At 31.3% G+C, this 18002-nt stretch overlaps 2 protein-coding genes across 3 annotated transcripts in view; one reads left to right on the forward strand and one right to left on the reverse strand.

The window, feature by feature from the left end:
• The window catches only part of LOC122633929 (U8-agatoxin-Ao1a-like), a 6909-nt gene extending 1502 nt beyond the window's left edge, over positions 1-5407 (forward strand). The window contains exons 2-3 of one of the 2 annotated variants that reach the window (XM_043822424.1): positions 4541-4640; positions 5162-5407. In XM_043822424.1, the coding sequence (XP_043678359.1) occupies positions 4541-4640; positions 5162-5297 (236 nt within the window). In that variant the 3' untranslated portion in view covers positions 5298-5407. Of the gene's footprint in view, positions 1-4540; positions 4641-5134 lie in introns of both variants that reach the window. The other variant, XM_043822423.1, reaches the window with a different exon arrangement.
• LOC122633927 overlaps positions 1-15423 on the reverse strand; it is a 22140-nt gene extending 6717 nt beyond the window's left edge. The window contains exon 1 of the mRNA XM_043822421.1: positions 14984-15423. The gene's annotated coding sequence lies outside the window, so the exon portion shown is untranslated. The remainder of the gene's footprint in view (positions 1-14983) is intronic.
• Between the last annotated feature and the right edge of the window lie 2579 nt (positions 15424-18002).

Below are 18002 nucleotides of genomic sequence, written 5' to 3' on the forward strand. Positions count from 1 at the left end.
AAAAAAAAAAAAAAAAAAGAAAAAAAAACAAAATGAGAGACAGGAGAAGAGAAAAAGAATTTAAATTCAAATAAATTTTTCAAAAGAAATTTGAAAACGTTTATATCTTCGTGAAATCATAATTATATTTTAATTAATTAATTGAAATTTATGATCGAGATATTCTTTCTTACTATCGAGTAGTATTATGTTAAGGGAATACGATCAGACGAGCTTTGAAAATCAACAAAATTTGTCTCTTTTGTAGTCTTAACGAGAGTGTTAATGTAAACGTAATTTGCATTTACTATCTCGCGTGTAAATCCCGATTTAACTGTTCAACCTATCTTATCCTATTCTATCCTTATTGCTATCTTCTTGTCCTTGTTAGTTATGCAACAGCATCGTGAAAGTGAAATAAAATTAATTTCACAACTAACGGAAGACCACATATAATAGATATGTATGTAAGAGTTCACCCAATCGATTTTAATCTCGATGTAGTAATCAACATTTTTTAATTGAACACAACGTAGGATCAATGATTTTAAGGAGCTTCTCTATCGTTTCAATTTTCTAATCATCATCGATTTATAAGCAATGACAAAAAGAAAAAGAAAGAGAGAAGCAAAAGAAAAAGATAAAGAAAATGATTATTTTATTTTATTTTATTTTTTTATCTCTTAGATTTTCTTTCTTTTTTGTTTTTATTTAATCCAAATCGATATCAACATGTACTTCGTCGACTGTGAGATATTTTATTACCACTCGAATTGAGTCAGTTTTAGGGTATTGAATTCACGTTTATAGGGTAGATAAAAAAAGGGACGCGAGCCTGGAAAACGAGAGAGTATTGCGTTTGCGAGAATCACGAAGTTGAAATTTATATCCCTTGAGAATTTTTTTTCCTTTCCTTTTTTATCTAACGAGATATACAATATAAGAATCAACGTTCTTGGAATTTTTATTTTCTGTTTACTTATTAATTTATTGTCGGGCAAATAAGAGATTTATATTATTAAATTTATATTATTATTATTGTATATAGATATATATAATTCTTGATTAATTAATTAATCAATAATTTATTATTTAATTAAGTAAGAGATCTCTCTAAAAGAATAACTAGAATTGAAGACTTCTTACGAGTATTATAAAATTTCACAGTCGAAGTTACCTTTGACCTTTTCATTTCACATCGAAGAGAATAAAACAAGAAGAATGTGGAAAAAAGAGATAACGTTAACACAAAATGTGTAATATCAACGAAAAAATATTACCAGTAGCAATGCATCGTAATTAGTATCTTTTTTCTTCACTTTTTTGTTCGTTTTTTTTTTTTCTTTCTTTCTTTCTTTATCCTGTTAACACCGATGAAATGTAATCTTAATGTTCTCTTTATCAAAGTAAACTCGACGTACATATGTGTGGGATGATTCGTAGGCGAGAACGTATGGCTGGCCTTTACCTTACTTTTACTACTGATGAAATTTCATTACTACATTGTATAGAATCAAAAATAGGCAAGACAGAATTAAAATAAAATAAAATTATTAGTAATTTCATATAAAGCGAAAGAGAGAGAGAGAGAGAGTATAAGAAATATAATATAAAAATATTATATATAATATTAATAATAATCGATAGTCTTCTAAAATTTAATTAAAACAAAAAAAAAAAAAAGAAAACAAAGAAAAGAAAATAAGAAATGAATAAATAAATTTATTGACGAATCGAAAAACTTTTCATTTCTTTTTCCATTTAAAAAATTTCACTTTGTTTTTCTTCTTTCTCATTTTCTCTTTTCTTTATTTTTTTGTTTGGAAGGAAGTCTGTTTGGCTTCAGGAAGAACTTTCTGAAATTATTTCAGAGAATAATTCCGAGCACGAAATATATGGAGGGTATATGTATACCCTCATATGTGTGTGTATATATATATATATATATATATATATATATATGTATGAGCCTATACATATATACATATATAGAATTTTCTCTTGCACGAAATAAACAAGATTTTCTATGAGTAATAGTACGTACATACAGTCATGACATAGTATAAATTTTAACCGAACGAAACGCGACGAAACTTTAACGACAGCCATTTTCCCAATGGGATATGACACTGTATAATTTCAAGGACGTTCTGACAACAAGTTCATCTATCGATAATTTTTCTGACATTTTTATACGAGGATATATATGAAAAAAATATGTATGTACATGAAAAAGAAGAAAAAAAAATAAATAAATAAAAAAGAAGATAGAACAAAATGACAATGCTGGTCAAAAATTTTCATCGATATTTTATGCACAGTTCGAACGAAATATTTTTCTTTCAAATAGAATTACTCTCGGTTCACAAAAATATCTTTTCCAAGTTCGATTCGAAAAAATCTTTTTTTTTTTTTTTTTTTATTTTTTTCTAATCAAAAATGAATCCTAATTGGTCCAAAAAAGTCGAAAATTTTAATTGAAAATCTTTTATTCGAACGGGATTATCGTTTTCTTTTTTTTTGCTATTCAAGTTTTGTATGCTTTTTTTTATATCCTTTATTATTTCTTTTTCTGAAGTCAAGTTTCGTAAAATAATTAATAATAATCTGACGAAGGAACGAATATAGTAATTTTTTGTTAAGTAATATATATGTGCATGTGTATATGGGGTTTGTAATTTTCTTTACGAATTCGTAGAATATTCTCGTTTGGAAGGGTGGGTCGTAAAAAAAAGAGAGGAAACGAGCAAGAGGGTGTTTCTCTGGATTACCTTGATCCCAAAGTTTGCTCGAGCAATATCGACGAGTAAGAAAATATCAAGAGAAAAAGAAAAAGAGAAAGAGAAAGAAAGGGAGAATATCTCTGATTTCTTTATCTTATCTATTTGTTTTCGAATTATTCGAAATAATAATCTCTACATTTTCTTTTTTCTTTTATAATGAAATATATTTATCTTATTTTCATTATTATCATTTATATCAGAAATATTTCTTTGTCTTATGGAAATTTTCTTTTCGAAGTTCCTTCGAAATTTTCTTATCGAATTTTTTGATTCAAACAAAATTTTCTGTTTTCCTTTTTTTTTTTTTTTTCATTAATAAATTAATTTGCCTTTGTTTTCTTTTAACATTTATAAAAAACAAGATTATATTCTTAATTCCTTTTAAACAGAAACTTAAATACAGATTTTTTTGATAATGATTTATAATTAAGAAGGTATTTGTCGAATGGATCATAAGATTTTACAGCATTTTACCCTTTATCCTTATATTCTTCAACCTTCTTTGCCGCTTCGTATATACTCGTAGGTATATAAATGGTAGAGAATATTCATGGTATATGGTACATATGTAAATTCATGGTAAAGTTATTTGGTGGTAAATATCTAGTATGAATATTCCATGAAGCAACTTTAACAGTGAATGATTAGTCAAAGAGATGTTCATCGGGTTTAGTTTGCGTTGATAAATATTGTTTAAAAAAAGAAAAAAAAAAAAAAGGAAAAAAACACGTAATCTTGCAAAAATCAATTTTTTAAAATAATATCGACAGTCTAACAGAAATAAACAGACAGAGAATAAAAAGAAAGAAAATAGAATAATATAAAAAGAAACATTTCCATTTATTTAAATTTAACAATGAATAAAAGACAAGAGATGTGTATGTCAGAGTTGGGGAAGGAAAAAAAGATTCCTAAAAGAAATTATCTTGATTTTAATTAAGAGAAAAGAATTATTATTATTATTATTATTATTATTATTTTTCTTTCTCATTTTTTTATCAAACGAGCTTTTAAAAAACTTTTCGTTCCTATTGACTTTTTATAATCGACGATATGTAACTCTACGTAAAGTGATTTATAAGAATAAACATTGACGATTATTTATAGCCATATGATACTTGTGCGCCATTCTATTTTTATTTCGATACCCTTTATCGAAGTGTTTCTTTAGACTCTTGTTAATATAAAAATAGAACGTCCTCGTATCGATATTATCATCTTCATCATGATTACGATCATCATCATCATCTTTGTCATCATTAATATCGACTGTTCGATCGAGAGTAAATATCATTCTCGAATAACTTCCCTAATGCATTAACTATGATAACATAAAATGTGTGTACATATATACGTATACATATATAAGTCGATATCCTATATCGATTACTATACCATTTTCATTTTATCTCAGATATTTTTATTTATATAGAAAATTGAAGTCTAATTAATATTATATAATACATTAAAATCTTCGTCTATGTAATAAAGTATAATCGTTAATTATTAATGTATTATTGGTACATGAATATTATGTCAATTTAAATATTATATACAAAGATGTATTTACTTATATTTACTGATATTTTTTTCTTCTTTCCTTTTTTTATTTTTTATTATTTCTTTCCTTTTTTTTTTTTTCTCTCTTTTGTATACGATCGTACATCGATAAGTTTTTGAAAATTATGTGTACACTTAACTCTTCTTATTTTTCTTTTTTCTTTTTTTTTTTTATAACAAAGTTATCCTAATCTCACAAGATTTAATTTTAATTTTAGATTCGCTTGCTTTAGTCCCGGAAGAAGACTCATTACAGGTAGTAGACTCAGACTATTCAGACAATGCCTTGGAGAATTTAATGCGAGCGGCTCAACAAAAGTGAGTATCTCGCTATCTCTCTTTCTAATCCGTTTATCCCTGATCAATGTCCTTAATTAATTACTTTTTATCATTGATTGTATATATTTCTAATTTTATAGAATACCTTCGAATAATTGTCTCTATTACTTTTATCTTGATTTCATTATTCTTTTTCCTTTTTATTTTTTCATTTCTTTCCGTCGATCTATTATTTCTTTCCCTTCATTATTGTTCTCTTAAAATGTCTTATAAAAAAAAAAAAGGGGGCATATTGCGTCGACCCGATCTTTTTTTTTCTCTATTAATTTTCTCCTAAGAAATTGAAATATTGAAAAAAAAAAAGAAAAAAAAATGAGAAGAAAAAAAAGAAGGAATAATATCACGTCTCCTTATTTTCTTGTTTTCTTTTTCTTTTTTCTTTTCTTTTATTTGTTCCTTTATTTTTTCCACACTTCCCTGAATGTATCGATATTAAGAATAAGGAATCTCACGAAGCCCCTAATCTCGAGTAGGCGTTCCTCGTTGATTCATTTGTTCAGACGTGCCTGCATAAGACGCGGTGGTAACTGCGATCACCGGCCAAAGGATTGTTGCTATAGCTCGAGTTGCCGTTGCAATTTATGGGGTTCTAACTGTCAGTGTCAACGGATGGGTCTCTTCCAAAAATGGGGTTAAACTGGACGATCCAATCCCTAAAATGACCCTGATGATCTCACTATACCAAATCCAACGCTCTTATATTTCATTTCCTTATACATTGTAAACCCCGACCCGACCCAACCACCTCCTTCATTCTCATTTCAATACGCGATATCCTTCGAAAAATGACAACAACAAAATGGAGACAAAAAAAATATTATAATAATATAATTATAATAATAATAATTATTATTATATAATGATAATGCAAATGTTAATGATAATTAATAATTATAATGAGAAAATTGATAAAAGAAACCATCTGCGCACGAGCGCGATCCATTAATTCGACGTTCGATCAATGATCTATCATTATTTATTTTTATTTTTATTTTCATTCGTTTATTATTATGGCTATTATTTCTTTTTTCTTTTTATCAATATGTCGCTAAATTTTATTTATTTCTTTTCCGATTTTATTCGTTGTCAGGATCGATGATTCGTCATGAATTCTTGTTTTTTTCTAATCTCTCATCTAACCACTAACTTTATTATTTTTTTTACTTATATACATGTTACATATATATATATATATATATATATATATAAATTATTTTATATGTGTCTAAATATGAAATGATTGTTATATAATCGTTATATGTAGGATCGATGATATTTCGACGAAATTTCTTTTATTTTTTAATCACTGATTAAATTTCTAAATCCTTTTCGTTTCTTTTCCTTTCAAATTCTAATCTTAAATCTCTTCTTTTCTTTAATCACTATTTAATTTCTTATCTATATAATTAGATACGAAATTTCTAATCCCTCTAGGGATAGAATCTCTTCATAATCTTTTTTATTTTTCTTTTACTTTTCTTTTTCGTTCGATTAGAAAATAAAAAGTAAAAGATAAAAGATAAATAATTATTTAATCGATTTAACAAGAACGTCGAAGGATATAATCTTCTTTATGAACTACCTCGTCTCCAATTGTTCGATTCTTTCTCTTTCCTTTCTCTCTCTCTCTCTCTCTCTCTCTCTCTCTCTCTCTCTCTCTCTCTTTCTCTTTCTCTCTCTCTCTCTCTTTTTCTTTCTTTTTCCCTTCCTAACTAAATTCATCCTTCGAGTTCCAACAACAACACGTCGTTCTATCCACGATATATCCTAGCAAAAGGATCAAAGGATCAGAGTCAATTCAACGAAACCATGAAGGAATCTAATCTATGGTGCGACATCATCGAGGAAGATAACAAGATATCATCTTGACGACATAAAATCTGAACAATACGATTACCGTTTTAGTACGCTTACCTTCAATTAATTTGCTATTTTCGTTCGTCGTGTGTGATTCTCCATAGAAAAAAGAAAAAAAAAAAAAAGAAATCAATAGAAATATTCCACGTTATTAAGAGAAATAGTTAAACGAGAACGAAGAATCATCATCGAAGGCCACAATATCGTTTTATCTAAACAAACGAACGAACGAAGAAATGATTAATAGAAAATTTCGTAAATTTCGTTTTTCATCTTTTTTCTTTTTCTTTTGCGTGTTCTAGTTTTCTCGTACATTTCGATTAGATTTTCTCGCGGCCTAATGCTTCCTAAATCCTTTTTCGCGAGCAACGACGAACAATGGGATATATGTAATGGAAAATAATAAATAAATAAATAAATAAATAAATAAATAAATAAATAAAAAATATATATACATAAATATATTATATATATAATATCCGAGAAATGTTTTTTCTTTTTCTATTTCCTTTTCTTTTTTCTTTCTAAAGATTTATACGATATCTGGAATGCTTGAAAAGGAACATTGTTTTGTAGATTGTAACAACGTAATTTGTCGGGAAAAATTAGATGCGAAGAAAAAAAAAAAAAAAAAAGAAATTGGTCGCAATGATTCCAAAAAAAGGAACGCGAAGCAAGGAGATCTCGAATCGAATCGAAGCAACTTTGAAATTAAAAACGACACACTCATTTTAAGTGATCTATGCTAATTTAAGTGAAATAACCAATAACGACAGGAATACAAATTTAAAAAAAGAAAGACGAAGAAAAAAGAAAAGAAAAAGAAAAAAAGAATTATAAAATTTAAAAATAAAACAATAATGTATGTAATAACGCATTGTATCCGAAGATGGATGTAAACGTACTGATGTATACCATATGGAAATATAATATATATTATATATGTATGTATATGATTTATTTCTAATCTAAACACATACCCGTACTTCCATCCATATCCTAATTTCATTACGTTTCTTAACTTTCTCGTTTTTCATATTAATATCAATTATTAATAATAAACATTGTTATTTATCTAAGTATTTATATCGATTATCCTGTAACAGGTACATAAACAATTTTTTATTAATTAATAAAAATTGTCCGATTTTAATCGCAAAATATTAAATAAACACACATATTCGTAAGATCTATATATACAGATAAATCTTGATCTTTACAAGTCGTACGAGTCGGAAGGTTAAACGAGTTAACTTTCGAGTTAATGTGACCTAAGTTTTCTAACTCTACTTCGACCTCGAAATTATACATACATATACATTATATCATAAATTTTCTCTTTACTGTCATACAACGGGTGTCTCAATAAAACGTTCCGATCGATAAGCAAAATGGTAACTCTATATATCAATGTTCTCATTGATAAGATCCCATGGTTGATAATATCTTCTGCAAAATTAGATATTCCCACAAAATTTATTATTATTAGATTCGTTATACGAGGTCTCCCGATCATGCTTTTCCCTTCGTAAAAGCACACCATCTTATTCTCTGATAAATTTATTTATTCGTTCGTCCTTTAAAAGCTCTATTGTCTTCAAGATAAAAGCACTTTTATGGCAATCCAATTTAATCAAAATTTGTGTTCAATATTATATATATATGTATATATATATATATATTAAAGGGAATGATAAGATTAAATAATTAATATATAATAAATAAATTAGGAGAAAGAAAATGACAGAGAGAGAGAAAGAGAATAATTAAACAAATATTACTATAAAAGTATAAAAGAAAATTACATAATATTAGACCATTGGAATGATAATACAAGTTTTGATAAAATAGGATACGAGTCTTACTCTTAAATAGAATCTAAAATGTTCGTGCACTTTATTGGTACAGAAACTCATGGTAATTGTTTTTTCAGGTCATCTTGTGCGTGCACGTTTTGCTCTCTCTCTCTCTTTCTCTCTCTCTCTCTCTCTCTCTCTCTCTCTCTCTATCTATCTCTTTCTGTTTCTCTCTCTTTACAGTTATTATCAGCACGTACTAACGTTCTAATCTAATTTAGGATAATAAATATCTCGAGGACATACATTCATACACACACACATAATTATTATATATATATGTATAAGTATTACTTAGTTGTTTTTTTTTTATTCTTTCTATTTCCTTCTAACTTTTTATTTGTCCTTTCACATTTTTTACGAGTTTAACGAGTTGGAACTTTATTTTCATTTTCACGAGCAACTTTTATTTCTATTTTTATTAGAATTAAAACCGAGTGATAGTGGAAGGATTTGTAAAGGCTTGACCTTCGTGAATTACACAATACGCTTTGATAGAATTCGATATCATTGTTTCTGATAATCGAAATAACTTTCTATGAGAATATACTGATTTAATTGAACAATTTGCAATATAAATATTATAGTAATTGAATATTATTAATGTTAAAAGAAATGACATTTGAGATACTTTCCTAATCGCTTGTAACAAATAAAAGAGATATAAAAATAAATGAATAAATACAAAATAACAATTTGTTAATTATTATATGAATATAAATATTTTAAATATTTTTTTACTATTGTATATGACTACATTTTTTTTGTTTTTTTTTTTTTATAATAACTGCAACGATATTTAATCATCCACTACGCTCTAGACTCTATTATAATTAGTTCAAAATAGAAAAGCGAAAGGAAGAGAGAGAGAGAGAGAGAGAGAGAGAGAGAGAGAGAGAGAGAGAGAGGGAGGTATGTATTTACCAAAGTAAAATCCATAAATAGTACCATAAGACCTTCACGTGAAAATTGCAATGACGTATAAGTGAACGGAAACGATTGAGAGTATGTCATCGAAGAGACACGCTAATGAACCTAATCCATTTAGGACACAGTATTTCTCTCTAATCAATGTCGCAAATCATTTGGAATTATTCTAGACGTAAAATTCAACGATTGATTCGTCCTAATTAAATAACTAGATATTAGATAATTAGCTGGACTTGAAGGATTATCTTCATGCTAAATATCTAATCTATTTTGTCTAATTAATTTCAACATTGAACGTTAAATAATCGTCAATACGTTTTTTGACAGACGAACGAATTGATAATAAAACATTTTACTTGATCGATGCCTTTATCAGAAAATTAAAAAAAACGATTAATATTAACGCTAAATACAAACGTAAACAATTTCTTTAAAGAATTAATAGATACATGACAATCTGACAAATTAAAAATAAAATTATTCCCAAGGATTTTCGCTAAAAATAAATATAAAATTGATCGATGCAATATGAATTCACAATGTACAGCGATGCACATAAAAAAAAAAAAAAAAACAGAAGAAGAAGAAGAAGAAGATGAAAAAAGAAGAAGAAGAAAGACAAACACAGTATTACAGATAATAGATCTTGTGCGGAATGAGATTATGCTAACGTATGCGTATGTTAAAAGAATGTTAGCAAACGATTACGAAATCTGCCTATAACTAAGTACTTACTAATACATACATACACATATATATATATATATGTATGTGCGAAGACTAGAAAACTAAAAGACTCGAAGAGAGAAGAAGGTAGTGGGAGTGAGGTAGACACGAGTGGGGGTGGGTTGGTGTGGGCTGGGGTAAAGGGGGAGAGTTTAGAACGGGAAAAGGAAAAAAGAGGACGCGCATTGGTATAAGGCACGGAATCAACTGTCAGAGAGTTCGACGACACGAAACGAAGAGAAGGAACCACGATCCATGGATCACGTACTGCACGAGCCGGTTCGAGCAGACTTACGTACCTACTTAGATCTTCTACACGTCTTGGATCTCTTAGAATACGAGAAAGAGAGAGAGGGGGGCAGAGAGAGAGAGAAAGAGAGAGAGAGAGAGAGATTTTTTATAATAGAGAATTGCATCATTTTCAAGATCATAGTAGATCAAATATATAATATAGTAATTCATCGTATATTTTAATTATTTTTATATATATATTTTTTTTATTACTGCGATTATATATATGTACATATATTTTTAGTTGGTAAATTAAAAAAAATAATTCGTCTTTCTTCTTCTTTTTTAATTATCGAATAATATGATAAATAATCCTTTTTCTTTTTTCTATCTACAGTTAGATGTAAAATTAAATAATTATTTAAAATCGATTATATTTAATATTTCAGCTTCCTCCTTTTTAGGAGTACGTATTGTATGTTAATTAAATGTTGAAAAAGAAAATAAAAAGAAAATTGAAAGAAAAAAAAGGGGACAGCATAATGAAGAAATATTAATTAACTCTGCGCTAATTATTCATTCATTGTAGACCGTTATCTATTATATTTTAAGTAGCATGCATTCCTTTTGCATACTCTATGCAAAACACCAAAGAATAATCATGCTTCCTGTTCTTTCTGTCGAGTTATACTCTTCAGAGATTATTATTATTATTTTTATTAATCGTCGATAGTGCATATGCGCGTTAAAGGATGTGTTAGTCTTTGCGTTAGTTACTATTATGTAAAATACGTGTTTACGATTTTCATAAGAATTACCGCGATTTCTATTAACGCGATGCAACGTCATTTGTGATTCATTCTTTTTTTTTTCTTTTATGGAAAAATAAGTACATATTTCATAAAATACGTGTTTACGATTTCAATAAGAATTACAACGTGATCTTCGTTGACGTCGTTTGCGATATCTATATTTTTTTTTTTTTATGAGGAAAATCGCGAAGTTATTTGTTACTATATTCAATAACTTGTTATTATTGTCTGTGAAATATACAGATATAAAATTCTGGACGCGTGAAAGCAATTGAAAAAATAAAAGAAAAGAAAAGAAATTATTGATGCTTAAAAATCAGAATAAATAAAAAAAGAAAAAATTGTGGGAGTCGTGTAATTTAATATTTGAACGAAGAATGTAGAAAGTATTATACTGATGTACAAAAGATATTGATGTAAAAAATAAATCGTTAAAGAGGTTTTTCAAAACGAGAAAATCGAGATTTTATCGATTGAAAATCAAATAAATTTATTAGAAATCGAGTGATGGTAGATTAGAAAATGACTGTTTCGCAAGTAGAACAATTTAATTGAGTTTTCTTTTGTCCCGAGATAAACCGTGCTTCCTCGATCGTGCACGAATAATCCTCCGACCTTTGGAGTTCATTGACTCGTCGAAGAATCGGTCCACAATGGTGTTCGCCATGCAACTAATAATATATAATGACCTTTCGTGAATGTAATTCTCAACCTTGTTCCGATTAAATCGATTAAATAATTAAATTAAACAAAAAAAAAAAAAAGAAACAAGAATTCAAAAACAAAACTAATGTAAAATAAGAAGAGAAAAGAATACAAAAAAAAAAAAAAAAAAAAAAAGAAAAAACTTTCGAGCGCAAAGTAAAAATTACGAAACGTGAGAACAACAAAAGAAACGATAAAATTAGAATAATAAAATGACGATCTTTAACAACGATCTATCGAGGAATATAATTTTCGAGCTGTTCTGATCGATAGAAAAAAAGAAAGAAAAACAACAAGAAAAAAGAAAAAAAAATGAAAAATTCCAATGCAAAGACAAAAATCGTGGAATAAGAAAAAAAAAAGGGAAAAAGAAAAAAGAAACGAATAAAAAGTTCTTAAAGAAGAAGAAGAAAAAAAAAGCGAGATTATAAAATAAAATAACAGATGTAGACTCGCGGGAAATCGAGGAGCTGTCGATTGAGAGGTGAACTTTCTACTTCGTTTAACGGCTCTTCCAGTGGACGTGATCTCCCAGATAATAAATACGCTTTCCATCTGCCAGTGCGAGAGCGTTGTCTTTCGAGGATAATGGACGGCATTAAAAGTACGATCGAGTTTCGATCCACCATCGGAAAAAGGTTATGTTCGCTCAAGCTCTTTTTTTTTTTTTTTTCTTTTTCTCTCTGTCTCTATCTCTCTGTCTCTCTTTTTTTCTCTCTCTCTCTTTTTCCGATGTAAAAAAATTTATAAGAAAATATAAGAAACATTATCAAGTCAACAATTCTTGCGCGAATTTGTTATTTCGAACAATTTGAATTAATTACAATCGCCAATATTTAACGAACCGATTAAATGATTGCTGATAATTAATACGTTCTGGTAGAAGGTAATTTTAAACGATAAGACACACGTATAAGAAATAAGTATCTAATAATAAATATATTAGAAAAGTTAGACACGATTAAAAATTTTATTATCGACAGAGTAAAGACATTTTCAACTTCTCGATCATAACTAGCAATAAATGTCTATAAAATAAATGCCGTTTCCGATCCACATCTCAACAGCCCGCCTCTCTCTCTCTCTCTCTCTCTCTCTCTCTCTCCCTCCCTCGTTCTTTCTATCTCTCTCTTTCTAAAACCCGTAACTCGGTTTGACACACCGGGTGTTCAATATAAACCCGCGAAATAACATTCATTATTGACCGATCAATAATGGCGACTAACGATCGATCCTATCGATCATTCTTTCTCTTTCTCCTTCTAATGCACGTAACTCGATTTGATATATAACGGGTGTTCGATATAAACCCGTGAACAAGGCTCATTATTGACCGCCGATCAAATATGGCGACTAACGATCGATCCTATCGATTATTTTTTCTCCTTCTATTACACATACAAGATAATATCGTCTCTCGTTCTCTTTCCAATGATTGTAACAAGGTTTGATATACCGAGTGTTCGATATAAACTCGTGAACAACGTTCTATTATTGACCGATCAAATATGGCGGCTAACTATCGATCCTATCGATCATCTCTCTCTTTCTCTTTCTCTTTCTCTTTTCATCACACGTAGATCGTAAGATCGTGTAACGGTCGAACGATTTTAAGAGGCTCGTAAAGAAGCTCGTTTCATGAGATAAAACCGGCACCTTAACGTTTTCTTTATACGGTAGATACCTACGTGAACGAACGATATTCATGCGTGGCACACGCTAAACTCTCATTTCGTTAAATCGTAGATCGTAGCTCGTAGAGCGTTACCTTTACGACTACGACGACTACGGCGACAACTGCGACAACGAGGACGATGCGTAAAACGAGCGACAGTATTGCGGGTGTATGTAGGTACTCGTTGCGTAAGCGTGATCACTAATGCGATGGTATGCAACGAGTAACCTTGAGAAACGAGTCATAAGAACGACCAATAATGTGTTTCCTACGTTACAGTGACGTCATTAACATAACGAACACTTCCATTCCATTTTATTGGTCGATTTTCAATCGGATCATTATCATCATCAAGAACTTGGATCAAATCCTTTAATTACAAGTTATTTAATATAGATAACTCGAATTTATTAGATGGGAAATTGCTTTTAAATTTTTTGTCCTTTCTTTTTTTTGATTTTCCTAAGCTACCTTATATATGTATATATATATAACAGGCGGCAACTTTGATTCGTCGAAGTTCTTTACGTAGGTACGTGACCCCGGGGCCCTGACCTCTTTACGTTGCATCGCACTGAAAAACTCGTTGTTAGGATTTTCGAAATTCCCGCACTTTTTTTTACTTAACAACGAATACCTCGCTCGGTATTTATGTAATTATTATTATCACTTTCTTTTTCTTCTTATTTTTGATCAGACGATAATTAATTTAAAAAAAATAAACGACTGGGACCAAAATATTTACACCATTAATTTTATATGGATATAATTGTCGAATGAAACAAAAATGTTCTTTAATACCTCCTTGACTACGGAACACAAGTCTAGATTAAACAGATACGAATTTTTCTCTCTCTCTCTCTCTCTCTCTCTCTCCTTTCTCTCTTTCTCTCTTTCTGAGGAAGAGATAAGGAATTTTCGTAAAATTCTTTTCGGAATTTACGTTATCGGAATACTAAACGATTTTATGTCAGTCTATCGTGCTACCTCACCAACCGAATTTACATTTGCATACTATGGTAATTTCGATCATCTTTCGGGAGGGACACAAAGGAAATTCCATCGTGCGAATAAGGTGTAGTTGTGTGATGTGGAGAGAGTGAGGGAGTGGGTAAGGAGAGAAAAAGAGAGACACACAGAGAGAGAGAGAGAAAGAGAGAGAGAGATGTTGCTGTCGTCGATGTCGCTGACGCGAGAAAATATTTAAGTATGTTAAATAGTGATGATGACTAACACGTTAATAAACACAGCAAAGAAATCATTTTAATTATCGACGAACGATCGCGATCGACCTTGAAATATTTTTTAATCAATTAGCTTGATGATCTCCCTCTCTCTTTCTTTCTTTTTATCTCCTTTTCTCTTCCTCTCTTACCAGGAAATAATTCATAAATAATTTGGTTAGAAACAGAAAGATAGATAGAGAGAGAGAGAGAGAGAGAGAGAGAGAGAGAGAGAGAGAGAGAGAGAGAGAGAGAGAGAGAGAGAGAGAGAGAGTCTATTTTATAAAATTATTTCATTATTACTTACGTAATAGAGTTTATGTAAAAGAACGTCTCCCTCCTAACTCTCGTTAATTTATCTTATCTTTCTCAACGTTAAGCCGGATCTTTTGCTTCTTCTTTCTTGACAAATTCACACAGTTCTTCTTTTTTCCCCTTCGAAACAATTTTCCACATCGCGTCATTCTAGCACGAAACGAAATTAACAAGAGAAAAGGAAAAGAATAAAGAAAATGAAAGAAAATAACGCACAAAACGACGAAAGAAAAAGAAGAAGAAGAGGTTAACGTCTGATGTATCAATTAATAAGATGCAAGACTACACGTTGACCACGTGAAAATTAATGGCGACTTCTCATACCACGTGACATCGAATCCGAACTATATTATCGACCGTGTAAAAACGTAACAGATTGCACGTACTCGTATAGAAGCAGAAAAAATTCCTAAAAAACCAAAAAAGAAAGAGAGAAAGAAATCGAGTTTTCCGACATTGAATATCAAAAATAAGATCCAATAAGAAACATATATAACGACGACAGAAGATGAAAGAAGGAGAGACAGAAAAATGAAAAGGGGAGAAAAAAGAAGAAACGAAGAAGAACTATTTCTTAAGACGAGAATTTGCAACGAAGGATGGCATGGTGGAGACATGCGGCGAGTATAACACGGCCAGTAAGTATGTATGTTCGGCAGCGATGCAAATCCGACGTAAAGAAGAGAAAGACAGACAGATATACAGAGAGAGAGAGAGAGAGAGAGAGAGAGAGAGAGAAAGAGAGAGAACAAAAAGAAAAAAGAAGAAGAAGAAGGAGGAGAAAGAAGCTATGAAGCGTAAAAAGAGGGAGAGAGAGAGAGAGAGAGAGAGAGAAAGAGGGAGAAAAAGAGAAAGAAAAAGAAGAAGTCGGTGAATGAGGAAAACGTTGTATATAGAGACAGAGAAAGAGCTATTGAATAAAAGAGAGAAATAAACTAATAAGAAGAAGAAGTATAATGAATAAGAGAGAGAGAGAAACAATAGTAGGCTTACAAGAGAAAGAGAGAGAGAGAGAGAGAAGCGAAAGGAGTGTCCATAAGTGTAGTAGAGTGTGAGCGTAAGTGTAGTACGAAAACGAGAGAATGAGAGAGACAGATAGATAGATAGAGAGAGAAAGAGAGAGAGAGAGAGAGAGAGAGAGAGAGAGAGAGAAAGAGAGATAGAAAGAGAAAGAGAAAGAGAAAGAACGTAAAGGAAGAGAGGAGTGGTGGGGGAAGCATTCGAAGCGGCTCGCTCGCGGAGGTAAGCTCAGTATGCCGCGCAACGCGCAGGCTCGCGTACGCTTATCGTCCTTTTTGTTTGATTCGTTCGTTGTATGTGAAAATCCTCGTGTTATATACGCAGGTACAAACACGAAGATCTGTAGAAAGAGAGAAAGAGAAAGAGAAAGAGAAAGAGAGAGATAGATAGAGCAAGAAGTTCGTACCGCGTTCGGAAATCGTTCGGGTTTTTCCGTGTGTAAACGACACCACATCGTCGCCGTCGTCGACGTTGTCGTTGTCGTTGCATCGTGTCGTCGTTGTCATCGTCGTCGTCGTCGTCGTCATCGTCGTCGTCGTCGTCGTTGTCGTCGTCGTTGTCGATTTACTACTCGCGAAAGTGATCGGCTACGTTAGTGATCAAATTGGAGAATATGTTGCTTGTATTTGAACGAAACTCGAATATCAAGAACGCGCGCGGGTTTTGTGATCGTTGGGTTATATACGCGCGCGCGCGCGCGTGTGTCCGTGCGTGTGTGGGAATGTGTGTGTGAGAGTGAGAAGTAGTAAGAGAAAAGAAAAAAGAAATAAAGAAGAAAGAAGAAGAAGAAGAAGAAGAAGAAGAAGAAGAAGAAAAAGGGAAACAGAAAAAGGAGAACAGGGAGTGTTTGTACAGAGAAAAAGAGAGGGAAGAAACGGATGGTAGCGGGAAATTTGAATTTATCAAGAGTAGGCAATTTACGTAAATGAAGTAATAAATGGATCATCGTAAATGTTAACGATAGAAGAGGAGCATCGTGTTAATCAAACGATGACGATGTCGTCGTCATCGACGAAGAGAATAACGAAGAGCAACGTTTCTGGTATGAAAGGAAACAAGAACGTTGGGAGACCGTGCGAACAACGCGTTCCGTTGCGATCGATTAGAAACACCAGCAAGTTTAATAGCGTTTTACCTCGGTGAAGCTCGCGGTAGTACGTCTCCTGTATGTGTATGCATGCATGCATGCGCGCGTGTGTATGTATTTTTTTCTTCCATTTTGAGAAGGGGAAACGTTGAAAAAAAAAAGAACGAAATATAATAGCAGTAATAATAATAATAATCATCATCATCGTCGTCGTCGTCATCGATAACGAATAAAAAGAGAAAGATGTCAGCGATCGACAGAGGGAGTAACGATCGAAATCGATCTTGTCCAATCGAGAGGCGACTTGGACGATGAGGAAAAATCGACCAACTTTTCTTAACGTTATTCTTACTACCATAACCAATACCAAGAACAACAGCAACACCAACGACATTACTACTACTTTTACTACTACTAGTACTACTACTACTACTACTGCTACTACTACTGCTGCTCCTACTGCTACTACTCCTGCTGCTGTTACTACTACTATTACTATTACTACTACTAGTAGTAGTAGTACTACTACTACTACTAAGAAGAGAATAAGGACGACGAGGAAGGAGATAATAAGAAGGAGAAGGACGAGGTGGGAGCTCGAGAGAAGTTCGCGAGCGCCATCTTGACGAATCAGAGAAGAGAGGCGGCGAGGCGCGATGGCGGTACTCGATCGTTGATCGAGACGAGCCGCGGGCGATTCGATCATCCTTTTCGTCGTCGATCGAACGTCCTCCGTCCTCCGTCCTCGTTCTCCCTCTCTCTCTGTCTGTCTGTCTGTCTGTCTGTCTGTCTGTCTGTCTCTCTCTCTTTCTCTTTCTCTCGGTCTTTCTCTCTCTCTCTTCCCTTCCCTCTATTTCTCTATCTATTTATTTCTTAAAAAGAAAAAGAAGAAAACAGGAAGGAA

The sequence above is a fragment of the Vespula pensylvanica genome, chromosome 13 (genome assembly GCF_014466175.1).
Source record: "Vespula pensylvanica isolate Volc-1 chromosome 13, ASM1446617v1, whole genome shotgun sequence".
Taxonomy (NCBI): domain Eukaryota; kingdom Metazoa; phylum Arthropoda; class Insecta; order Hymenoptera; family Vespidae; genus Vespula; species Vespula pensylvanica.